This window comes from Ovis canadensis, chromosome 7, assembly GCF_042477335.2.
Source record: "Ovis canadensis isolate MfBH-ARS-UI-01 breed Bighorn chromosome 7, ARS-UI_OviCan_v2, whole genome shotgun sequence".
NCBI classification, from domain to species: domain Eukaryota; kingdom Metazoa; phylum Chordata; class Mammalia; order Artiodactyla; family Bovidae; genus Ovis; species Ovis canadensis.
In genome coordinates, this window is record NC_091251.1 from 60,135,392 (window position 1) to 60,160,779 (window position 25,388).

Sequence of the window (25,388 nt, forward strand, 5' to 3'; positions counted from 1 at the left end):
ACACACCGTGTTTTCGCTATAACTCAAAGAATTCTTTGGCATGGCATAAAGACCCTCTTAGGCCCCTCCCTTTTCCCGGTCTAATTGCCTTCACTTCCCCAACACAGTGATCCAGTAGCTGTTCTCCTCCCCACAACATGCAACACTGTTTCATACTTCTGTGCTCTTCCCACCAAACCACAGCCCCTTTATCCAGTGAACTCCTAGTAGTCCTTCAAGACCCAGCTAAATGAAACTTCTCTGAAGTAGTCTCTAAATTGTCTCAGTCAGAATGAGTTCCCTCATTGGGTTCCCATAGTATCTATAATGTGCGTGCGTGTGTGTGTGTGCGTGTGTGTGTGCGTGCGCACGCACGCACGCACACACGCCACTGAAATAAACAACATGAGAGCGTGAGCTTCAATTTTATTTAGGGACTTACTGAAGAGTATAATCCAGGAGACTGCCTCTTAGCTCCAAGGAACCAAAGAGGTAAGGGGACAGGTCAGTACACATGTGATATTCTGGAAGGGAGATGTAAGCAAGCAAACCTTCTTGGTAAAAGGTTGCTGCTAGTCAAGAGAAACAGACAGCTTAACGGTTGTAGGGCTTTTCGAAGTATAGGAAAATGCATTTAATCCTGTCAAAAAACTATTGAATAGGCACTCCATGCTCACACACACGTGCTCACAATAGCTCTATTTTATTGATGAGTCAGTTAAGACACTTGAGTAAAGTCACAATAAAGTCTGGGTATTCCCAGTACTGTACTTGTCACCTGTCCTCCTTCCAATTTACCATACCCTCAAGGTGGAGGACTTTCTAGGGACAATATGCAGCCCGGAGAAGGAAATGGCAACCCACTCCAGTATTCTTGCCTGGAGAATCCCAGGGACAGAGGAGCCTCGTGGGCTGCCGTCTATGGGGTCGCACAGAGTCGGACACGACTGAAACGACTTAGTAGCAGCAGCCCCTTAAGCGAGTGTCCAGCAAATCCTGTCTCAGCTTCCAAGGCAGACTACCAGCAGTCTGGGCACCTGGAGAGGGCCCCGCCCACTGCGTCACTGGTGACGCCATCACGCAGGGTCGAGGCGGCGCCGCTGCGTCCTTTAAATACGGCCTTCCTAGGGTGCGCGAGCGAGAGAGAAAGGAGACGGGCGGGGAGTGTGTTTTTGTCTCGTGGGGGTCGCGGTCTGGGCCAGAGCCGCCGCGGACCACGAGGTGGACGGCAAGGCAGCTTCGTGACGGAGACGCGGTGGGGAGGGCGCGCTCGTGAGAGTCGGGAGGCGGGAACATGGCGGCCCATCGGCCGTCCGGGACCCTGCACAGCTAATGCTAACGCAGACCTGTTCTCCGGCTTTGCTGGCCGATTTCTTACCTCCCTGGAACCTTGTTTCTCCTTTGGTTCCCTTTCCCTCAGCCTGCCTTCTGTCTTCCTCGGCTCTCTCTCCCCAGCCCCTCTCCGGGCAAAAGTGTGGAAGGTGGGTTCAGTAGGAACAGGTGAGGCCCGTCCGTTACTGAGAGAGAGACTCTAGCGTTTGACTGCGTTGCTCACAAACTCGTATCTGTACGCACAGGGTGTCAGGAGATGCACTGAACTTGGAGTGTTGATGTTCAGACCAGATTTGTAGTGCTAATGATTCCTCTTCTTGATCCCGTTAAGTGCCACTTAAGTTATCTAGACCTCAGTCTTCGCAAAAGTGAGGTTCTGTTTGAAAGATTTTTGATATCCAGGGCGTCTGCCCTTCGTCGCTCGCCAGAATTTGCCCCATAATTATCTTTGGGAAGGTGGAAGCATGATTTATTTTGGCAGTAAGGGAGTCGGGGCAGGGGGCTGAGTCAAGACATACATCCCGTGCCCGAATGGGATTTAGTCTGTAAGCAATGAAAACGCCAATCTGTTTCCGTCTTTATTTTCGCGAAGTTCCTGGAATAAGTTAAATGGAGAAGGACTGATCCTGTGTCAGCTTCGCGGTTCTTCCTCAAAGACCTTGGAAATATTCATCTGTCTGCTCTTTTTTTTTAAGTGTCTGTGTCGGATGAGAGTAGGTGTTAGGAACAGGTTCTTGCCTCATCTGAGTTAACAGTATCTGGCCCACCAATCACCTAATTCTGTTCTTGATCTTTGGTTTTTCCTCAGTTGAGTGCAAATTCTGGAGAAATCTTCCTTTAAGAGCCTGCACTGCCAGGCAGCAGAATTGTGAACTAGAGTGAAGGAGAAATCTAGGAATATGAATTCCATGATGGCCATGGGTGAACCAAGGTTGAACTGGTGAGTTACATCTGTTTGTAATCCCCTAAAGTGGATTGAGGGGCTTTCCAGGTGGCTCTGCTGTAAAGAATTCAGCTACCAATTCAGGAGACACAGGTGCAGTCCCTGGGTCAGGAAGATTCCCTGGAGAAGGAAATAGCAACTTGCTCCAGTATTCTTACCTGGAAAATTCCAGGGACAGAGGAGATTGGCAGGCTGCAGTCCATGGGGGTCTTAAAGAGTCAGACACAACTGAGGGACTGACTAGGCACCTACGGAATGAGATTGAAGTGGGTCTGGTGACTAATCAGAAAAGCAGGGTATCTGGCCTGAAGAGATCTGGAGGAAACAAGAGGACAAATTTAGTGGCTTAAGAGTTTATGATTCTCATCTACACCTACTGAGCAGTTTTGAGTTATCTTTGACTGTACTTCGTCTCTTAAAGTGATGACAATTCAGCATTTAGATTGTGTCTGTATGTATAAGTCCATTGTGTATTTATTGTTGGTCTTAGTGAAGGAGAGATACTGGAATATTCTTGTATTCAAGAACCTAGTCCATATCTGTACAAGTAATAGACCTTCTTTAAGAATTGACAAGCTTTTTTTTTAATATTGGAATCTATGCTGCTGCTGCTGCTGCTGCCAAGTCACTTCAGTTGTGTCCGACTCTGTGCGACCCCATAGAGGGCAGCCCACCAGGCTCCCCCATCCCTGGAATTCTCCAGGCAAGAACAGTGGAGTGGGTTGCCATCTCCTTCTCCAATGCAGGAAAGTGGAAAGTGAAAGTGAAGTCGCTCAGTCGTGCCCAACCCTCAGCAACCCCATGGACTGCAGCCTTCCAGGCTCCTCTGTCTGTGGGATTTTCCAGGCAAGAGTACTGTATCAAGGGATAATGTAAATGCATAGACTATTTTAGAAGTGTATGAGACCATCCCAAATAAAAGACTCTATTAAGTAATATATTGGCAATAGAAATCTAATGTATGTGCTACTTTAGGTCAATTTAACACACATTAACTGAGCATCTATACTAGTGAAGTAGTTTGCTAGCAGAGGAGAATATAAAGGTTACAAGAGACAACAAAGATAGCTAAGATAGCACCTGACTCAAAGATTCAATCAGTATGTATTCTGGTATAATGTAGATGATGATATTGTGTATAATGATGTAATATAATTCATATTGCTTCACTGGCAATCATATTACAATATAGAAATGTCATCTAAGTAACATGCTATATACCTTCCATTTACAAAATGTAACAGGTCACATTTATCAAATAAAATCAGTATGTGCTTAATAAGTACTTGCTTATTGCAAACAGTGCTCCCTTCCTCCAAGGAGCTCACAATCCCTGGGGCCTGTGACTTTGTTTTTGTATGTTATGCAAAATTTTAGAATTTAATGAGATGTCACAGATACAGTACCATAGCAAGTAATAAGAAACTACCCTGGTGTATAGCAAATAAGATTTTAACATTTTATTGTTTGTACATTAATCATTGTTTTTTTGATAAACACCTTTAGAAATAAAAATGAATATGGTGCAAATATGCTAGATTTCCCATTTTAGGAATGGCCAGCTGCAGGTGCTATTTGATCAGATTGTTCTGTTGTAAGTTCCTAGAGATATGCTCATTTATGTTTCTTGCTATAAAGAATATGTTCAAATGCAACACAGATGCTCTTCTATACTGTGACATTGTGAAACCAAATGTGGTTCAGGGCCTTTGCATTGCCTTTGCATTGCATTATAGACCTTGGAACTGTCCTTTTCTACTAATTTTCTACTAATCCTACTAATTTTTGGCCTCCCTAGATTAATGGGTCTCAGTGTATTTAATTTTTAAATTGTTTCCTTCAACCAGCATTTATTTGACGCTTACTAGATGGAAAGCCTTGACAACAGTATGTTAGTCTGTAAATTAATTACAATATGGAAAATCATATATGACCTTACAGGTGGTTTTAGTAGAGGCACACTATTGATCACATTTGCCAAGTAAACAGAAATAGCTGGATAATCAGTCTTTGTAGTGTTCTTTGGCCAAACACAATAGTTAATGAGGCAAAAATAAGTTGAGAAACATTTTCTTTGTGCAATCAAACAGCTTAGTGTTATGCCACAGAGCCTAAGATGAGTGCTAAAGTAAAAAACAAGGCTGATTATTGAAATTGGAGAATTTCAGAATGGGCCTAGCTTAAAAACTATACAAGAAATAAAACATCTTAACTCACACATCTGGTTCAGTTAAGTCACTCAGTCATGTCCGGCTCTTTGCAACCCCATGAATCGCAGCACGCCAGGCCTCCCTGTCCATCATCAACTCCCAGAGTTCACTCAGACTGACGTCCATCAAGTCAGTGATGCCATCCAGCCATCTTATCCTCTGTCGTCCCCTTCTCCTCCTGCCCCCAATCCCTCCCAGCACCAGAGTCTTTTCCAAAGAGTCAACTCTTTGCATGAGGTGGCCAAAGTACTGGAGTTTCAGCTTTAGCATCATTCCTTCCAAAGAAATCACAGGGCTGATCTCCTTCAGAATGGACTGGTTGGATCTCCTTGCAGTCCAAGGGACTCTCAAGAGTCTTTTCCAACACCACAGTTCAAAAGCATCAATTCTTTGGCGCTCAGCTGTCTTCACAGTCCAACTCTCACATCCATACATGACCACAGGAAAAACCATAGCCTTGACCAGACGGACCTTAGTCAGCAAAGTAATATCTCTGCTTTTCAATATACTATCTATGTTGGTCATAACTTTTCTTCCAAGGAGTAAGCGTCCTTTAATTTCATGGCTGCATCAAGTTAAAATATTAAGAGGTGATTTTCTGGGAAAGGAGAGGTTGGGGACATGTAGTTTTAAATTGCAGTTGTAATTGCTCATTAATCTAGCCTGATATTTCAGTTGTCAAATCCAAGTAAATTACTTTGTTTTTCAGGGATGTTTCACCAAAAAATGGTCTTAAGACGTTTTTTTCTCGAGAAAATTATAAAGATCAGTCCATGGCTCCAAGTTTAAAAGAACTATGTATTTTATCTAGCAGGTAATATACTTATTTATTTGGTTATTTATATCCATATTTGATATTTTTCTGATACTTGAAGTTTTATATCTACCTGTCTATATCCACTATGAAACATTTGAATTATAGGAATGTAAAAATTAGAAAATAGAGGAACTTAGTATCCTCAAAAGACCACTCTTTGGTGTACATATGTAACATCTTTTAAGACCTTTCTCTACACATGCATATTAAACAGATGCATATTGAAATGGGGGTAATTCCTTGGATATCCAGGGATTAGGACTCCATGCTTTCACTGCTGAGGGCTTGGGTTCAATCCCTTGTCAGGGAACAAGCTATGCGGTATGTGGCCCAAAAAAAGAGGGGCGGGTGGGGGTGGAAATCACACTATAAATACTATAAACACTATAAAACTTTTGCAATTTGGTTTTTTTCATTTAACATAATACTTTAGGTATTTTGTGCCCCTACATTATTTCAGTCTTCTTATGGCTGCATATTACTTTACAGAGATACTTTTAATTCTTTTAGTTACATTGTACAATGTTTGTGCAGTTTTAAACAGTAACATTTATAAATTTCTTGTAATTATTTCTATAAGATAAATTTATAGAAATTGAATTATTTGGGTGGATACTATAAACACTTCATATTTTAATAGATACCACCTAATTGCCATAGATTTCATACCACCAAATTTCTGGTATGAAAATGTATATTGTGACAATAATAATTTCCCCTTCTCACTGCTTACCTGCCTATAACAGCTCTTCTTTCCTTTGTGATTGGCTGCTTCTACTGTATTGTGGATGAATCTTAAAACTGAGTCATGAAGTTTACTAGAAAGAAATGATAATATGCCAGATGAAGAATTGGAGCTCCCCTAGGAGAACTCAATGTTTGCTTTCATCTTTCTCCACTCCTTTTGGAATGGAGGAAACATATTTCCACTCTCTGCATGGAATGGGACCCCATCTTTTCCACTTTTTCAGTATCCTGTCAATTAGCATCCTCTGTTACTCCCACTTCTCTTGTTTTTGGGTGGGAGGCACTTTGGTTAAGTGGTGCAAACTTGCAGGATCTTAGTTCTTCAACCAGGGATCAAACCAATGCCCCCTACAGTGGAAGCTCAGTCCTAACCACTAGACCATCAGGTCTTTGTTCCCTCTTTGTTCTCTCTTGATCAGTAGTTAAGCATGCTCAAGTTTGTCATGTCTCAATCCCTAAATTTCACAGTCCCTCCTAGTTAGTTTGTTACCTCTTCTCTCGTTTGTACTTAGACTTCTTTGTACTTGTATATGCTTGCTGGGAGGACATGAGGGACAAAAAGGCTATAAGACCTACAGAAAACAGTTAACAAGATAGCATTACCAAAAATTACTTTAAATGGATGAAATGCTTCAGCCAAAAGACAGATTTGGAGCATCTATTTGAGAAACAGAATTGGGGGGGTGGGGCAGGGGAAACACCTTCCCTTAACTGCACATCCTGTTGCACTTACCTTCACTGAACATCTCACTATGATCTGTCTCCTGCCCTCATTGTTAAAGCTACTCCTCTAAAGATAATGAGCTGTTTTCTATGGCAATATCTCACTCTCCAATTTTCCTCCTAGTTTTCTGGTGACTGTGATATATTTTAGTGGAATCAATTCATTGCTACCACTGATATTCATTTAGGCTGTTTTCATTCCTCTACTGTTACAAAACAGTGAGCATCCTTTTTATATACATGCTGGTGTAAGGATACATTCCTATGAGAGGAAGATGCGTGTGTGATTCTAATTTTTATAGCTATTGCCAGATTGCCATTAAAAACATTAAACAAGTCCTTTTTTTTATTCCATCAGATAAATAGATAAGTTCAAATAAAGGCAAGCAGAAATTGTATTAATAAGACACTTTCAGAAATGAAGAGGCAGTTTCCGGAGCAACATTTCTTGCCAAAGTGCATAATTATTGTCTTTGCAAGTATCAACTACAAAAGGTTAAGACCGTAAATTCCTTATCGGTGTGCACCTATGAATATTTTTCAGAAGCTATTTCTGTTATCTAACTTGTACCATTTCTTGGAGATAACTAACTTCTAAAACTTATCACCAGGTAGACAACTGCCTTTGTTGATTTGAATCAAAGAATGCCTACCAATACTCATGTCCTGAGATTTAGTGCACATATATCTTTACTCTTAAAAAAAAAAAAAAAAAACTCACTTTTATTAACTTTTATCTCAGGCTCATCTTTCCAGACTAAAAATTTCCAGTATTAGTCTTATTCATTCTGCTGCTGCTTCTTAAATATTTTATGATTCTTTGTCAATCTGTTTCTACTCAGCATATCCCAAGTGTGGGTTATAGTCTGAAATATGTAAAGGAGAGGACATATTACTGGAAGCTGAGTACACTTAACTCCTAAAATCTTTTTCTTATAGTAAGAATGAATTTTCAGACTATATTTAATTACCAGTTTTCTTGATGAAAAAAACTATAAAGAATGTAAATTTATTAGCCCTAATTTTGCAATTTTTTATGTTCTGTAAATAACATACTTGGGAAAATAGTGATACCTCTGTTTATGCTACTTTCAACAACATGAGGTTTTTATTCAACCCTTCTCCCTCCAATAAAAGGTAAAAATTTGCCTTTAAAAAAATTAGTTTCTGGTTATAGATATTTGTAACTGAGTTTTAAGGCAGCAAAAGGGAAAGTAGCTTCAAATACAAAAAAAGGAACAAATTTTAACATGTTTAGTGTACATAAGTAAATCAAATTCAGTGGGTACAGGTAGACTTGAGATGGGAGCTACAGGTACCATTTCCAAATGCTACTTAAAGAAGCTACCCAATCCAGGAGACTTTAAAGCATGGGAAGCAAAAAGTTTTGAATTCTGCCTTTTTTCCATAGAAACTTAAGGTAAAAAAGGAGAATGGGTAGTTGACAAAATGAAGGAAGAAAACTTCAAACTATCAACTTAAGTTAAATATAATGCTGTAAATGTGGATAGAGAAACCCTGTCGGATGCTTTTGGCTTGCACCCTGATGAAGATTTTGACAGCATTGCACACAGAAATGATCTTGATGTACTGCCATTTCATTCTTTGCTGAATGTAGCCAATTTAAACTGCTAGAATTTCTTGACATTCCTACGCTGGCATATCTGAGTCAGCATCTTGTTGCTGCAGCAGCTTAATTAAATTTGCCAGTTTGTGCCACAAGGACAGACATGTTCTCATATTCAGAGAGACAGCTGTGAAGCAGTATTGTTAAGAGTTGCGGACACAATACTGTTAGGTTTGAATAGCTCTCAAGACATTTTCTAGTGAGAAATCAATTTGCTGTAATACATTTTTCCCAAGATCAGCAGTTAATATTCATTTTGTTAGCCTAAAATATGCTTATTTTTTATACAGTTATTGGAGAAACTTTAGTAGCTAAGTATGTCTTCACCTCTATTATTTTCAGAGTCAATCTAAGCATCCTTATTTTAATTTGCAATATTCTTTTTCTGTTCACTAACCTGCTCTCTTGATTAGTTTTCTATACAGAGTTTAGTTCTAAAAGAGTAGTCTTGAATATTTTGCTTATTGGGGGGAGTCTTAAGTCTTTTTTTTTTTTAAGAATTTTGAAATTTTTACCATATTTATTCTAGTATTTTAAGGGTGCTCTAAAACACGTTAGTGGTAGTTTTAGATGGGGTTTGTCTCACCCTTCATCCAGACACAGATATTGGTAATTCTCAGACTTACGAGGCTGAAATTCTCCTACTTTGCATGACAAATGTTAATAAGAAATAAGACGCCTCTTTGCTATGAGTTGGAATTCATAGATATTAGTAGCCACAGACATAATACTTTAAAATAATGCTTTATATAAATGTGAAATAAAAGGAAAATCATTTTTATCATGTGCTATAGTAGATGCTACTGCATTAGAAGATTTAATGAAGCAGTCAGATGTACCAGCTAACGTGAATAAAATTGGATTTAAGATAAACTATGTCCCCAAAAAATCATAAAAATAAGAGTAAAATTTATTGCCGGATAAATAATAATACAGTAATAATAACAGACCACAGTTATTTGTATATGAGAAGGGAAAGTTTGAAATGACCTCTGAATGTTGGGCAGGACACTACCACACATAAAAATCTAGCATTCCTGACCTCTAAATGCCTTCTATTCTTCTATTTTGGGACAACCCAGATATATGCACAGGATTCCAGAAGGCTCTGAGGGTTAATACTGTTAGATTGAGAATCATTGCTCTGGATATTTCTTTCCCCTCCCCTTTCTTCCTCTTAATCCCTGGTTTCCATATCCTTAGGATTCTCCCCAGTCACCTAGACAATATGTTCAGTTTGGAAACCCGAGGTCTCCATAGTCACATTGTATTGATATACATATTTACTTCTGTTTCTTCCCCATTCGTTTGCCTTACCCACTTGATTATAAAATACTAGAGAGTAGAGACTTATCGTGCTTAGTGTTGGTTGTATGTCTACTACCCAGCATAGGGCTGGCATGTGGTAGTCACTCAAATACTAATGAATGGAGGAATGAAGAATGAATCAGCAGACATTCATTCTTTCATTACTTTCCCTTCCTTTTGGTTATTGTTGTTTAGTTTGGAACCAAATCATAGGGTACAATTACTGTGGTGGAAATTAAAGTTGCAGAGGCTAAGACAATGTAGTTTTGTGTGTGTAATTTAAGACTCCTATGAAAAATGTAGATTATAACACTGAATAGCCGTAACAGAGACAGAATATGTACCAGGTAAGAAATTTGTGTTCATGTACCTTAACTGGGTTAATAAGATGATTTTTTTTTTAAATTGGGGGTAGCGTTTTGGAAATAAATATGGTAACAGGTTCTCTAGCTACTCACTATTTTTTCTTTAGTGCCTTTCACTATAGATATGCCAAGATTTCCTGTATTTATACAAGACATTTCAATCGACTCAGCCATGTGCATGAGTGATAGAGGATTGTACAACTTTTTTCAGACAACTATTGCTTCCATAGAATATATCCACACAGTGTTCAGACTTTCTTTTTAATTGTTGAGATAATAAATGCAGAGGAAACCAGAAAATTTAGAATCTCAATGAATTTGTGAATTGCAAGATTGTGACCTCATCCTATCCTGTTCCTTGTGGCTTTTGTTCACTACGTTAACTGATAAATCTTATTGAAGATTTTAAGTACTAAAAAGCAACTTACATTGTAATAAAATGTAAATCCAAAATACCTGCATATATAATTGGCAGGAGTGATTAACCCCTCTTCAATAAAGGGGAGAAACTTCCAAACTGAATAACTTGTTTAAGGATATGCCTCTTCCTCTCCATCAGATAATTGAAGGTAGACTTGTGATATGATCCTATCCTACAGAATACTTAATTCATACTAAATGACTAAATATCAAAATGCAGGTGGCAGAGTTAGAGAATAATTCAGAATTTAGTCTGTTAATCACTCTATATTCTCCATGGTGATTGACAATCATGAAATTTCATGATAGTAATCTTCTTGTGAAAAGCACATATTTGTTATCTGTATTTTTTTTTTTCCAGACGTATAGGAGAAAGTTTGAATGCCTCAGCAGGTTCTGTAGAAAATGAGCCGACAGTTAATTCAGCAGCTCAAGCAAAGGAAAAAGTTAAAACCACAGTTGGAATGGTTCTTCTTCCAAAACCAAGAGTTCCTTATCCTCGTTTCTCTCGTTTCTCACAGAGAGAACAGAGAAATTATGTGGATTTATTGGTTAAATATGCAAAAGTCCCTGCAAATTCCAAAACTGTTGGAATAAATAAAAATGACTACTTGCAGTACTTGGTATGTATTCTGTTCTTCAACTTCCATAAAAAATATTTAAAAGCTAGGAAGTATTTTAAATTTGCTTTTCTTTTTAGGTACAATAAATATTATTAATAAAAATTTAAAATAAAAGGAATTTAATTGACAGAATATTAATTATTTAATTCTGTTCTTTATTCTATTATAGTTAAGGCATTTTGTTCTAGTTCCGAGTATATTTCACCCTAGTTCACGTTAAGTACTAGTAGTAGAACTTTACCTTGAATCACTTTAAAATTTTTGTGTAATTATTACTTTAGTTAAGTAGTTTCCGAATTCTCAGTTATGTGTTGCTGTGTTGACCATCACTGTTGCAAACTCATTGTTCATATCTGTGATCATTTCCTTGAGATAAATTCTTAGAAATACAATTACCAGATGAAAAACTGTACATGTTCTTAAGGCTTTGAGCTGCAGTTATACATGAGCAAATCGTTCTGCAGTAATTTTAAACCGATTTGTATGTACCACTATTGTACAAAGGTTTTTCCAGAATATCTTCACTAATACTGAACATATGGGGGAAAAATAGCAATCTCTTGCTTTATAGCATAATGGTTACTAATGAAAATAAACACTTTGCATGTGTTTATAAGCCATTTCTAATTCTTGTTTTGTAACTTGCCTATTCATATGTGTACTTATTTTATCATTTGAGTGTTTGTTCCTTTTTATGTTAATTCAGAACATTTTATTAAATTAATATATTGATTTCTGATAGTAGTGTTAGTCATAAGCTTTTCTCTTTTTGCACAGTTAACTGTTTTGTGATTTCTGCTCTGGATATGATAATTTAAGTTCAAATTATTAATGCAGTGATTGAGAAGTGATTGTTTTTAACCAGGTGTCTTATTCCAAGCTGTGTCTATTTTTTTTTTTTTTCAAAATCAGGAAATGAAAAAACATGTGAATGAAGAAGTTACAGAATTCCTAAAATTTTTGCAGAATTCTGCTAAGAAATGTGCCCAGGATTATAATATGCTTTCTGACAATGCTCATCTCTTCACAGAGGTAAAGAAAAATCACATTTATTTAAGCTGCCAAGTGATAGGCAAGCAGAATTTTAAAATGTGTGATGATTTTCCAAAAGTATATATTAATGTTGTCAAATCAGAGACCAAATTGTATATAGGTCTTTTATTCATCATGTATTTAAGTGATGGAAATACTAGAAATAATAACATCTCAAAATCAGACACTACAGCATATTCATATATTTTCTTTTAATGATCTAGCTACTGTATTTGAGTTGTATTTTACTCGTATAGATGATTTGATGTGATGAACTGATTTGCCTTATGAGAGAATGGGGTTTAAGGAGTTATCTTAGTCCTTAAAAATCTGAATGATCCTTTAGAACTGAGTCATAAATTTGTGTTCACTATCCTCATGGTAAACAGCCACCAGATGATAAATTTCATCAGATAATTTTATTATTATATTTAAATTATTCAGATATATTAGCAAAAAAAAAAAAGCATGTAAATCGCTCTGCCTTGCAACCTCCCATCATTTGTGGACATAGTAAAAATTTAGAGTTGTAGCATCCATCTAGAAATATCAACCCCATTCTGAATTATTTTTAAGCCTTTAAAACTAGTCTCTGTACAAATCAATTTGATACACTTAGTAGTATTGAACTCTACACTTAAAAATGGTTAAGATGTAGATTTTAAGGGTTTTTTTTTTTACCACTTTTATAAAATAAACATGTTTATTAACAAAGGACATTATTTGAGAGCTAGCAATCAGCTTTAAGTCTTTTTATCCAGATTGACTTGGCAGCACATTGTCTTGTTACGTTTTGTATCTCACCCCAAAGACTCACCGATATTTAACTAATTTTTTATTGTTTTCAAATTTTAATTTTATGCTATGAAATGTACCTATGGAAAAGTATTTAGGACAAATATATATAGCTTTCCAACAAATAATTATATATTGAACACCTTTGTGACTCTTCCAAGTCAAGAAATAAAATATTACCATTAACCTGGAAGCCCTCTGTGTATCCATCCTAAATAATGTTTTCCCTTGTTGAAGAAATAATCACTGTGCCAAGTGACTGGTGTGATAATTTCCACGCCTTAAAAATTTTTTTTTTGGTCTTTCAGGCTTTCTTTTGTCTGTTTTTAAATTTTATGTGAATTGTTGTTATTTTTAAATATTTATGTATTTATTTATCTGGCTGCATTGAGTCTTAGCTGTGGCACATGGGACCTCTGTTGTGTCATGTGGGATCTTTCATGGCAGGGCACAGACTCTAGTTGTGGCACGTAGGTTCCAGAGTGTGGCGTGTAAGCTTGGTTTCTCCATGGCCTGTGGGATCTTAGTTCTCTGACTAGGGATCAAACTCACAGACCCTGCATTGCAAGGTGTTTTCTTAACCAGTGGACCACTTGGAGAGTCCCCTCTTTGGTACTATGTGAACAGAATTCTTGCTTTACTCAATAGTATGTTAGTGAGTTTATGTATATGTATGTGTGTAGTTGTATTTCATTTATTTTCATTTCTGTACACTTACGAATGCACATAAATAGTTTATTCTGTTGATCAAAATTTGGGCTGTTTGTACAGGGAATAGAGTTACAGACTTGGGGAGAGGGGAGGAGAGGGTGAGATGTGTGGAAAGAGTAAGTAACATGGAAACTTACATTACCGTATATAAAATAGATAGCCAATAGGAATTTGCTGTATGGCTCAGGAAACTCAAACAGGGGCTCTGTATCAACCTAGATGGGAGGGATGGGGAGGGAGATAGGAGGGAGGCTCAAAAGACAGGGGATATATGCATACCTATGGCTGATTCATGTTGAGGTTTTCCAGAAAACAACAAAATTCTGTAAAGCAATTATCCTTCAATTAAAAAATAAATTTTTAAAAATTGGGACTGTTTCTAGATTTGAGCTATTCAAGGCAGTGCCCCTGTGAAAATTGTCATACATGTCTCTTCGTGCACATGTGCACACATTTCTACTGGATATATGATTAGGAATGAAATTGTGGGTATAGAATAGGCACCTCTTCAACTTCAGTAGATGATGTTAGACTGTTTTCCAAACTGGTTATGCCACTCGACATTCTACCCATCAGATTTTGAGAAGTTTTTACTCCATATTTTCAACAAATTGATATTAGTCATGTTAGTTTTAATCAAGCTAGAGGATAGGGTGCTCTGTACAAAAGACTGTATATCTTTTCACGTGTCTTTTGGTCATTTCTTGTGAGTTGATTGTTCAGGTTTTTCCCTTTATTCTATAGTATTTTCCCTTTTTGTTACTAATTTGTGGGAGTTTTTTGAATATTCTAAATACAAAAGTTTTATGGCTTGTATGTGAAGAAAGCTGAGCGCCGAAGTATTGATGCTTTTAAACTGTGGTGCTGGAGAAGACTCTTGAGAGTCCCTTGGACTGCAAGGAGATCCAACCAGTCCATTCTGAAGGAGATCAGCCCTGGGATTTCTTTGGAAGGAATGATGCTGAAGCTGAAACTCCAGTACTTTGGCCACCTCATGCAAAGAGTTGACTCTTTGGAAAAGACTCTGATGCTGGGAAGGATTGGGGGCAGGAGGAGGAGGGGATGACAGAGGATGAGATGGCTGGATGGCATCACTGACTCAATGGACATGAGTCTGAGTGAACTCCAGGAGTTGATGATGGACAGGAAGGCCTGGCGTGCTGCGATTCATGGAGTCGCAAAGAGTTGGACACGACTGAGCAACTGAACTGATAGTAGTCCCTCCTTCAATGCAGTTTCACTTTCCTCAGTTTGAGTTATCCATGAATGGAAAATTGCAGAAATAATTCATCACATATCATTTTGAGTAGCATGATGAACTCTCAGCATCCTGCTTCAGCCCACCTGGAATGCAAATCGTCCTTTTGTCTAGCATCTCCCACCCATGAGTCTCTTAGTAACCACCTCGATTATCAGGTGACCGTTGAGGTAACACAGTGCTTGTGTTCAAGTCACCCTTACTTTGCTTGATAATAGCCCAGTAGTGCCAGTGTAGTGACGCTGGCAATTTGGGTATGTCATAAAGAAGCCACAGAGTGTTTCCTTTAAGTAAAAAGGTGAAAGTTCTGAACTTAGTAAGGAGAGAACAAAAATCATATGCTGCAGGTGCTAAAATTTACATCAGAAATGAATCTATCCATGAAATTATAACGAAGGAAAAAGAAATTTTTATTTTGTTGCCCCACCTCAAACTGTCAAAAGTTACAGCTGCGGTGCTTAGTTAAGACTGACGAGACCTTGGTTTTGTGATGTTTTGAAGGCAGAGGCCACATGCCCATAACTTATTACAATATCACTATAATTCTCTTTTTATTGTTTTTAGTCTCTTACTGTGCCTAATTTTTAAATTTATCGTAGATATATATGGGTAGGAAATGATATTTGGTTTTACCCATGATTTCGGACATCCACTGAGGATCTTAGAGTATATCCCCCCTGGATAAAGGAAACTACTGTATACATTGGAAATTTTTCCCTTTACCTGATAAAACAGTTTCTTTTAATCTACAAGTTACTTCCCATATTTTTTTTTCCGTTTAACTATCTTATCAAGAACCTGGGGCATTTGACCTATAGACTTTCCTACAGTCTAGATTTCTATAATTACATATTCATAATAATCCTCAACATGTTTCTCGTTGCTCTATAGTTCTTAGAAATTGTCGACTGGATCCACAACTTGATCAGAATTATAGTCTTGCCAAAGGGATTGAACATATAGATGGTGGTGTATTCTTTAATCAGGTGACACATGTCTGATTTTGAGATGTTAGGGGCTATTGATGTTTAATGCTTGGATTCATTGACTCACTTGGTCTGCAAAATTATAAGATTCTATTTGCATCATTTATTTTTATTCATTAGTTGGAATAATTTTATAAAGATATTTTTCCTCATCTACTGTTTGGCTTCCCTTGTAGCAGAAAAAATGCCAGATTATCAGTTTTCAAAAACATAATTGGCCCCTTCTTACTTTACAATGGTGATCACTGTTTTTTTTTAATATTATTGAATCATGAAGATAAGTATATTTGATGGGTTTTAGTCCACTACAATTATCCTTTTTGAAACTCAGATAATACCAGCTTTGAACAGTGATGGGTTCTTCATACTGGCTTCGAGTCATTCTAGTAGTCTTTGAAGCTTGTTTTGTACAATACCTAACCGAGCCCTGGAATCAAGAATCTCCTAGAGCCTTAGTTTCTAGTGGTATTTCAAGACTGCAGTCTGGGCACTGGGGATGCTCACTGCACCTAGGTTGATCAGTGTTTCTGAGAACATTTCAGTTTATGGAGCTAGAAAAAGTATATTTTAAAGAGAAAAATGGACTTATGTGGTGGTCCACTGGCTAAGACTCCATGCTCCCAATTCAGGGGGCCTGGGTTCAATCCCTAATGAGGGAACTGTATCCCCCATGCCACAACTAAGACCCAGCACAGCCAAATAAATAAAAGTTTTTAAAGCTTTTTATTTTGTATTGGTTTATAGCCGATTAACAATGTTGTGATAGTCTCAGGCGAACAGCAAAGGGACTTGGCCATACATGTACATGTATCCATTCTCCCCAAAACTCCTCTCTCATCCAGGCTGCCACCTAACATTGAGCAGAGTTCCATGTGCATGTTCTTGTTGGTTATCCATTTTAAATATATCAGTGTGTACATGACCACACCAAACTACCTAGCTGTCCCCTATCCCTTTCAAACAGTGTATTTTCTCTGGATATATGCCCAGGAATGTGATTGTAGGGTCATATGATAATCCTGTCTCTTTCTTAAACCAACCTGCATTATTATTTTATATGGGCAATATTTATCTTCATTTAGCTACAAATTAGGACCTTTTTTTGCCTTTCCATCTCTTACTTTTCAAATATACTTTCTGAGATCCTCTTCATTATTCCTAAAATGCTTTATGTTCTAGATGTTGCTTTCATGAAAATCTCCTGGTAGTGAATGATCTTTTTTGTTTACCTGGAAATATTTTTACTTTGTTCTCATTTTAATAAGATAGCTTTAGTCCATACATGGTTCTAAGTTGACAGTTTGTTTTATTTCTCAGTGTTTGATGATATATAATTCTGTTTCTGGCTCATGTATTATTATTGAAAAATGTTTAATTGTCAGTTTCTTTTAGGGAATCTTTTCTTTCTGATTGCTCTTTATTTTTGATATATTACAGTGTTATTACAATGTACTTTATAAAAAGAAAATCCTACTTGGTTCATTGTGTCTCTTTATCTGTATATTTAAATTCATAATCAATTCTTTAAAATTCTCAGCCATTTTCTTTTCTTCTTTTTTACTTTACAATGTTGTATTGGTTTTGCCATACATCAACATGGATCCACCATGGGTGTACACGTGTTCCCCATCCTGAACCCCCCTCCCACCTCCCTCAGCCATTTTCAATTAATTGCTTCTTTTTCATTTTCTCAAGTCTTTTTTTGGGATTCCCAAACTTACTAGGTTTCAGTCTGTCTTATATTTCTCTTTTTTTGGTGTGGTAAAATATATAACAGAATTTACCATTTTAACCATTTTTAAGGATCGTTCAGTAGCATTAAATACTTGAACACTGTTGTGAATAGATTTTCATTATTCATTCCCAAACTATTCCGTCTTCTCAAACTGAAACTATATTCATTAACTAACTCATCATTTGCCCTCCACCCAGTCCCTTACAACCACCATTCTACTTTTTATTTCTATGATTTTAACTTCACTAGATTCCTTATATAAGTGGAGTCGTTACAGTGTTTGTCCTTTGGAGATTGGTTTATTTTACTTAGCATAATGTCTTCAGAATTCAACCATGTTGTAGCTTGTGTCAGAATTTCCTTACCTTTTTAAAAAATTCATTTTAATTATGGTAAAATACATATAACATTAAATTTACTGGCTTAATCATTTTTTAAATGTGCAGTTCTATAGTATCAACTACATTCATATTTTTGTATGGCCAATCTCCAGAACTCTTTTCATCCTGTAAAACTGAGACTATCCCTGTCTCTGTTTCTATTCACAACACTTTCGAAACCATTTTTGTGGGATTTTTCCCTCATACCAATCGATTTTCTAACTCTTGAGACACTGAGCCCAGAGTTTCCATGACTCACCCCTGCCTTGAGTTCAATAATTGGGTAGAATGGCTTGGAGAACACAGGGAAGTATTTTACCCGCTATTTCCAGTTTAATATAAAGAATACAACTGAGGAACAGCCAAATGGAAGAGAAAGGTGCATAGCGCAAGTTGTGAGGGAAGAGGCACGGAGCTTCCATGCGCTTTCCAAGCACACTACCCTCCCAGACCTCCATGTCTTCAACCCAGAAGATCTCTGGATTCCGTTCTTGAGATTGTTGAGAGGGCTTCTATGGAGATTACTTAGTGATATGCTTGATCATATCATTGGCTACTTGTGACTAGCTGCCTATGGGCCTTTTGTCATCTCATTAGCATAAAGAAGACATTCTTGTCACTTAGGAGATTCCAAGAGCTTTAGGAGATCTATGTCAGGAATAAGGAACAAACGCAAACTAGTTCTTATTGTATCACACACCATTTACTTTCTGTCTCTAAATTTGTCTGCTGTAAATACCCCCATATAAGTGGAATCATATAGTATTTATCTTTTTGTGATTGACTTACTTTACTTACCATAATGTCCTCAAGATTCATCCAGCTGTAGTGTGTGGCAGAACTTCCTTTCTAAGGCTGAATATTCCATTGTATGTATATGGACATTTTGTTTATCCGTTCACCCATTGATGGACACTTGATTTGCTTCTGTTTTGAATAATGCTGCTGTGAATGTGGGTATACAGGTATCTATTAAGATCTCTGCTTCTCAAGCAGTAAATGTAGCACTCTGATGTTCAGCTCCCAACCTAATCTTAGAACTAGTTGAGACATTTGCTCTTGAGCCACTTCATGTGTTTCTTACTGCTCACTGCTCCCTGTTTTTCCTCATTGTAGGTATTTGCAGTTTATTTAGTTATGGTTCTTGGAGATTCTTCTCGCTTTTACCAAGCCCAGCAATGCATGAAAGTAGCTAGTTGTAACCTAGCAATGTTACTTGGATAACATTGCTAGGTAACCTATCTGAGTTATTTGGATAAGAGTGCTGTTCAAGATACTACTTTAGTATATTGCCAGAAGTAGTGTCTGTTAAATGTTAAGCTTGAAACATATATGAATGTATTTCATACATGTGATGAAAATGCAGTCTCTTAACCTCATTTGTTCACTCTTACTTGTTTTTCCAATGTAAACAACTGCTGCCACTGCTACTAAGTCGCTTCAGTTGTGTGCGACTGTGCGACCCCATAGACGGCAGCCCATGAGGCTCCCCCGTCCCTGGGATTCTCCAGGCAAGAACACTGGAGTGGGTTGCCATTTCTTTCTCCAGTGCGTGAAAGTGAAGTCGCTCAGTCACGTCCATATTAATTAAAAATGTTAAATTAAATATTTTAAATAAGATCTTTTAGTTACTTTATACCTACCAGCTGTGAAATACCTTTTAGTTCAGTTCAGTTCAGTTGCTCAGTCGTGTCCGACTCTGCGACCCCATGAATCGCAGCGTGCCAAGCCTTCCTGTCCATCACCATCTCCCGGAGTTCACTCAGACTCACGTCCATCGAGTCTGTGATGCCATCCAGCCATCTCATCCTCTGTCGTCCCCTTCTCCTCCTGCCCCCAATCCCTCCCAGCATCAGAATCTTTTCCAATGAGTCAACTCTTTGCATGAGGTGGCCAAAGTACTGGAGCTTCAGCTTTAGCAACATTCCTTCCAAAGAACACCCAGGGCTGATCTCCTTCAGAATGGACTGGTTGGATCTCCTTGCCGTCCAAGGGACTCTCAAGAGTCTTCTCCAACACCACAGTTCAAAAGCATCGATTCTTCGGCGCTCAGCCTTCTTCACAGTCCAACTCTCACATCCATACATGACCACAGGAAAAACCATAGCCTTGACTAGACGAACCTTAGTCGGCAAAGTAATGTCTCTGCTTTTGAATATACTATCTATGTTGGTCATAACTTTTCTTCCAAGGAGTAAGCGTCCTTTAATTTCATGGCTGCAGTCACCATCTGCAGTGATTTCGGAGCCCCCAAAAATAAAGTCTGGCACTGCTTCCACTTTTTCCCCATCTATTTCCCATGAAGTGATGGGACCGGATGCCATGATCTTCGTTTTCTGAATGTTGAACTTTAAGCCAACTTTTTCACTCTCCTCTTTCAGTTTCATCAAGAGGCTTTTTAGCTCCTCTTCACTCTCTGCCATAAGGGTGGTGTCATCTGCATATCTGAGGTTATTGATATTTCTCCCAGCAGTCTTGATTCCAGCTTGTGTTTCTTCCAGCCCAGCATTTCTCATGATGTACTCTGCATATAAGTTAAATAAGCAGAGTGACAGTATACAGCCTTGACGTACTCCTTTTCCTATTTGGAACCAGTCTGTTGTTCCATGTCCAGTTCTAACTGTTGCTTCCTGACCTGCATACAGATTTCTCAAGAGGCATGTTTGGTGGTCTGGTATTCCCATCTCTTTCAGAATTTTCCACAGTTTATTGTGATCCACACAGTCAGAGGCTTTGGCATAGTCAATAAAGCAGAAATAGATAATACCGTATAATATACCTGTTCACTTCAGTCGCTCAGCCCTGTCCGACTCTTTGCGACCCCGTTAACCTCAGCACACCAGGCCTGCCTGTCCATCACCAACTCCTGGAGTCCACCCAAACTCATGTCCATTGAGTTGGTGATGCCATCCAACCATCTCATCCTCTGTCATCCCCTTCTCCTCCTGCTCTCAATCTTTCCCAGCATCAGGGTCTTTTCAAATGAGTCAGCTCTTCATATCAGGTGGCCAAAGTATTGGAGTTTCAGCTTCAACATCAGTCCTTCCAATGAATACCCAGGACTGATCTCCTTTAGGATGGACTGGTTGGATCTCCTTGTAGTTGAAGTGACTCTCAAGAGTCTTCTCCAACACCACAGTTCAAAAGCATCCATTCTTCTGCGCTCAGCTTTCTTTATAGTCCAACTCTCACATCCATACACAACCACTGGAAAACCATAGACTTGACTAGAGGGACCTTTGTTGACAAAGTAATGTCTTTGCTTTTTAACATGCTGTCTAGGTTGGTCATAACTTTCCTTCCAAAGAGTAACTTTCCTTCCTTTTAATTTCATGGCTGCAGTCACCATCTGCAGTGATTTTTGGAGCCCAGAAAAATAAAGTCAGCCACTGTTTCCACTGTTTCCCCATCTATTTCCCATGAAGTGATGGGACCGGATGCCATGATCTTACTTTTCTGAATATTGAGCTTTAAGCCAACTTTTTCAGGCTCCTCTTTCACTTTCATCAAGAGGCTCTTTAGTTCTTCTTCACTTTCTGCCATAATCATGGTGTCATCTGCATATCTGAGGTTATTTATATTTCTCCCAGCAATCTTGATTCCAGCCCCTGAGAATAGGTATAAAACTGTCATAGATTTATACTGAATTTTTCTCTTGCCCTGATTACTAAGTAAACTTACTTAAAGAGCACTGTGACACTCAACAGAGTTTTACCCAGAAAGATGTTCAGATAAATATCTAATCAGGACAGTCTGTATGTCACATAGTTCTTATATATTGCTTTCTTTTGCATGTTCAAATTTTTGTAATGACTACTTTAGGACAGGAATGTTAGAGGTGAAAATTGACTAATATTATAAATGAGGAGCAAAGATATTATGCAGATCTGAGTTTGCAGTTAACTAGGTTTTTGTTGTTGTTTTTGTTGTTAATATTTATTTGGCTGCACCTGTCTTAGTTGCGGCATGTAGGATCTAGTTCCCTGACCAGAGATTAAACCCAGACCCCCTGCTTTGGGAGCACATATTGTCAGCCACTGGACCACCAGGAAAGTCCCTTGAGAAGGGTTATTGAAAACAAACAGATTCTCCACGTTATCCTACATATGCCTTAACTGCAAGTACTGTGTGTATGTGTGTTAATTGCTCAGTCACGTCCAACTCTTGCTTCCCCATGGACTGGAGCCTGTCCAGCTCCTCTGTCCCTGGAATTCTCCAGGTGGGAATACTGGAGTGGGTAGCCATTCCCGTCTCCAGGAGATCTTCCCAACCCAGGGCTCAAACCCAGGTCTCCTGCATTGTAGGCATATTCTTTACCATCTGAGCCACTGGTGAAGCCCAGTTGCAAATAATATCCTGAATTAAATATCAGAGTTATTATTAAAAAGCATAGAATTAAGGGGGAAATTGTGAAAGATAGCAGGGAGAGAGGATTAAAGAAGAGGAGAAGATACGAAACTATGTTTGAAAAGGTATTGGAGTAAGGATACTGATTTGTAATGACACATTTTATAAATGTCTGAAGGGAAAGGGGATATAAAATATAAAAGTGTACTTATTGCTAAAAGCTTTTGTAATATAAACTATATTCTAAAAGGTTCAAATTAAAGTTTATCAAGAGATGAAGAAAAAACATCCATTTGGTCCTCCATGTCTGCCAGTTCTGTGTCAGTCGATATGGATGGCTGATGGTACTATATACCATTTTATGTGAGCCATTTGAGCATCCTCAGATTTTGGTGTCCATGGGAGATTCCAGAGATACCGAGAGACAATTATATCTTAGAAGATAATGTAGTGTGTATGGTTTTACATTATTTACTCCGCTACCCCCTCCAAAATTGCTGTGCTTCTTTGAGTTATTTACATGTCATCACAAGTGGCATATATTCTGTTTGGGTGAAACAGTGACTTTTCCTTCCTCATTACATTTCCTTGTAAGTCATTAATATTTTGAGAACATTTTGGAGAGAAGAAAATACAAATTAGTTACAACCTTTCTCATTTAGTTTTTAGATTGACTGTTAGAATAACCTGTAAGATAACTGCTTCATTAATTCATTGTGCTTGGAAATCTTTTTAGGGTATTAAACTTATTTCTAATCATTCATGTAGCTGATTTTATTGCCACAAAGTATGTTAACATTTTCACATGTCTCTATTTCTTTGACAGTTTCTTAAATAGCATAGAAAATATGTCTTCTCTAACTTTAAGTTCTAGGGTTTCCTTGATAGCTCAGTTGTTGAATACGCCTACAATGCAGGAGACCCCAGTTCAATTCCTGGGTTGGGAAGATCCACTGAAGAAGGGATAGGCTACCCACTCCAGTATTCTTGGGCTTCCCTTGTGGCTCAGCTGATAAAGAATCTGCCTGCAGTGCAAGAGACGTGGGTTCGATCTCTGGGTGGGAAGATCCCCTGGAGAAGGGAAAAGCTACCCACTCCAGTATTCTGGCCTGGAGAATTCTAATACAATTGCTACTTTTAGGATTATTAAACATCATTTTTTAAAGAAATTAAGCGAAAAAGAATTGTTATGAAAAATAACAGTGTGAATCAAATAAAGAATATACAGTATGGCTGAGTTATTAGAAGTTCAGTTAATGAATGAGGCTCATACTTGAAATAAATAATTATATAGTCATATGTAACTAAATTATTTTTGTTACATTGTTAGAGAAGTGCAGTAAAAATGAATTCTTAATTTTTAATGTTTAGCAAATTTTAAAAGCTTGTATTGAACAAGTGAAAAAGTATCCAGAATTCTATACTCTCCATGAAGTCACCAGCTTAATGGGATTCTTCCCATTCAGAATAGAGATGGGATTCAAGTTAGAAAAAACTCTTCTTGCGTTGGTAAGTTTTGTCATATGAAAATAAAAATAAACATATTTTTGTCTGAAATATCATTTATATTTCACTTAGAAACATAATTTAAATATATTTCAGTATTTATGCTTAAATTTTGAGCAGTAGCAAGATGTAATTTTTAAAATATGCAGCACATGTGTCCCCTTTTATTGTATGGCTACAAGTATTTGATGTTTTAAAAATTATTTCTACCAGCTTTATTTCTTGATTTTCTTAGTTTCTATCTTTTTTAATGTTCCTGAATACAAGCAAAAAGCCCCTTTAAAGGATTTTACTCATAATCGTATTGGAAGTACGTGTGTGGAGAAGATACCTTCTTTTACACCTGGTTATGACTTGTACTGAATAAAATGAGAGGTTAGAATTTAAAGTGACAGAGAAAATTCCATGGCATCCTTATCTTGGATCCTTTTTTAAAAACATACATATGGTGATTGTCAAGTAAAAAACATGAAAGTCTTGTCTTAAGAAGGCTCTAAATTTGATAGTTTGCATTTAGTAGAATGAAGAATTTTAAGTTTAATGAAAAGATACTTCAGGAAAAAATATATCAAGATTTTTCTATGAAACATTCATTTTTTTCTTACTTAGGGAAGTGTAAAATATGTGAAAACAGTATTTCCCTCAATGCCTGCAAAGTTGCAGCTGTCAAAAGATACCATACCATCCACTGAAACACCAGAACAAAGAGCTGCAGCTATGCATTATGTAAGTAGTAAGATGGTTTGGGATCTTCCTCAAAACTTTATGAAATAATCTTCTTTACCTCATAAAGTGCATGTAAACTGATTGTTCTAAAGTATCCTTTCTTCATTTCTCCCTTCTTCTCATTACTTAGTCAAAGTTTCCAAAAGTATAATCAAATAACAAGTTTTATGTTGTTTTTTAGGACATTAGTGAAGACCCAAATGCAGAGAAGCTTGTTGCAAGATACCACCCTCAGATAGCTTTAACTAGTCAATCATTATTTACCTTATTAAATAATCATGGACCAAGCTACAAGGAACAGTGGGAAATTCCAGTGTGTATTCAAGTAATACCTGTTGCAGGTGTGTGATTTGCCATGTCAAGTAATGTTCTCAAAAGAGGAGTTCAAACAGTTCTCTTTAAGCTCTCTAAATACAGGTGGTCATTTGTCAAATACAAAAAGCTTAAATTTTGATTTAAGGAGGATGTAAATTTGACAATTATGTTCAGGAGAACTTTTTATTATATAGTGCTGCTCTAGAATTGACTCTCATAAGTGAGTTATTAGATCTCCAGGACCTGTATGCATGCTAGGTTTGTGAGAAGTAGAGAAAAAAATTATAGTTTAGGGTGGCCAGAACATAGGAAATGGGAAAGGTTTTTCTGTCTTTCACTGAAATGAAAGGAATGTAATATTTTATTAGACAGCCTCAAATGGATTAGTTTTCAGGGCTTGTTTACTTACCTATTATTGGAATTCAGATTTAAAGTAAGTCTATACTTATAAACATAAGATAGGCTCTCTCTTGACAGTAAAATTAGTGTTTACACATGAATTC

The 25,388-nt window shown here is 37.5% G+C and overlaps 1 protein-coding gene across 6 annotated transcripts in view; it reads left to right on the forward strand.

The window, feature by feature from the left end:
- The first annotated feature begins 1,057 nt into the window (after positions 1 to 1,057).
- The window catches only part of ICE2 (interactor of little elongation complex ELL subunit 2), a 65,713-nt gene continuing 41,382 nt past the window's right edge, over positions 1,058 to 25,388 (forward strand). The window contains exons 1-8 of one of the 6 annotated variants that reach the window (XM_069596325.1): positions 1,058 to 1,200; positions 2,120 to 2,251; positions 5,174 to 5,278; positions 10,833 to 11,094; positions 12,007 to 12,126; positions 23,710 to 23,847; positions 24,454 to 24,570; positions 24,752 to 24,911. In XM_069596325.1, coding sequence (XP_069452426.1) covers positions 2,211 to 2,251; positions 5,174 to 5,278; positions 10,833 to 11,094; positions 12,007 to 12,126; positions 23,710 to 23,847; positions 24,454 to 24,570; positions 24,752 to 24,911 — 943 coding nt within the window. In that variant the 5' untranslated portion in view covers positions 1,058 to 1,200; positions 2,120 to 2,210. Of the gene's footprint in view, positions 1,461 to 2,119; positions 2,252 to 5,173; positions 5,279 to 10,832; positions 11,095 to 12,006; positions 12,127 to 23,709; positions 23,848 to 24,453; positions 24,571 to 24,751; positions 24,912 to 25,388 lie in introns of all 6 variants that reach the window. The other 5 variants (XM_069596329.1, XM_069596326.1, XM_069596330.1 and 2 more) reach the window with 5 other exon arrangements.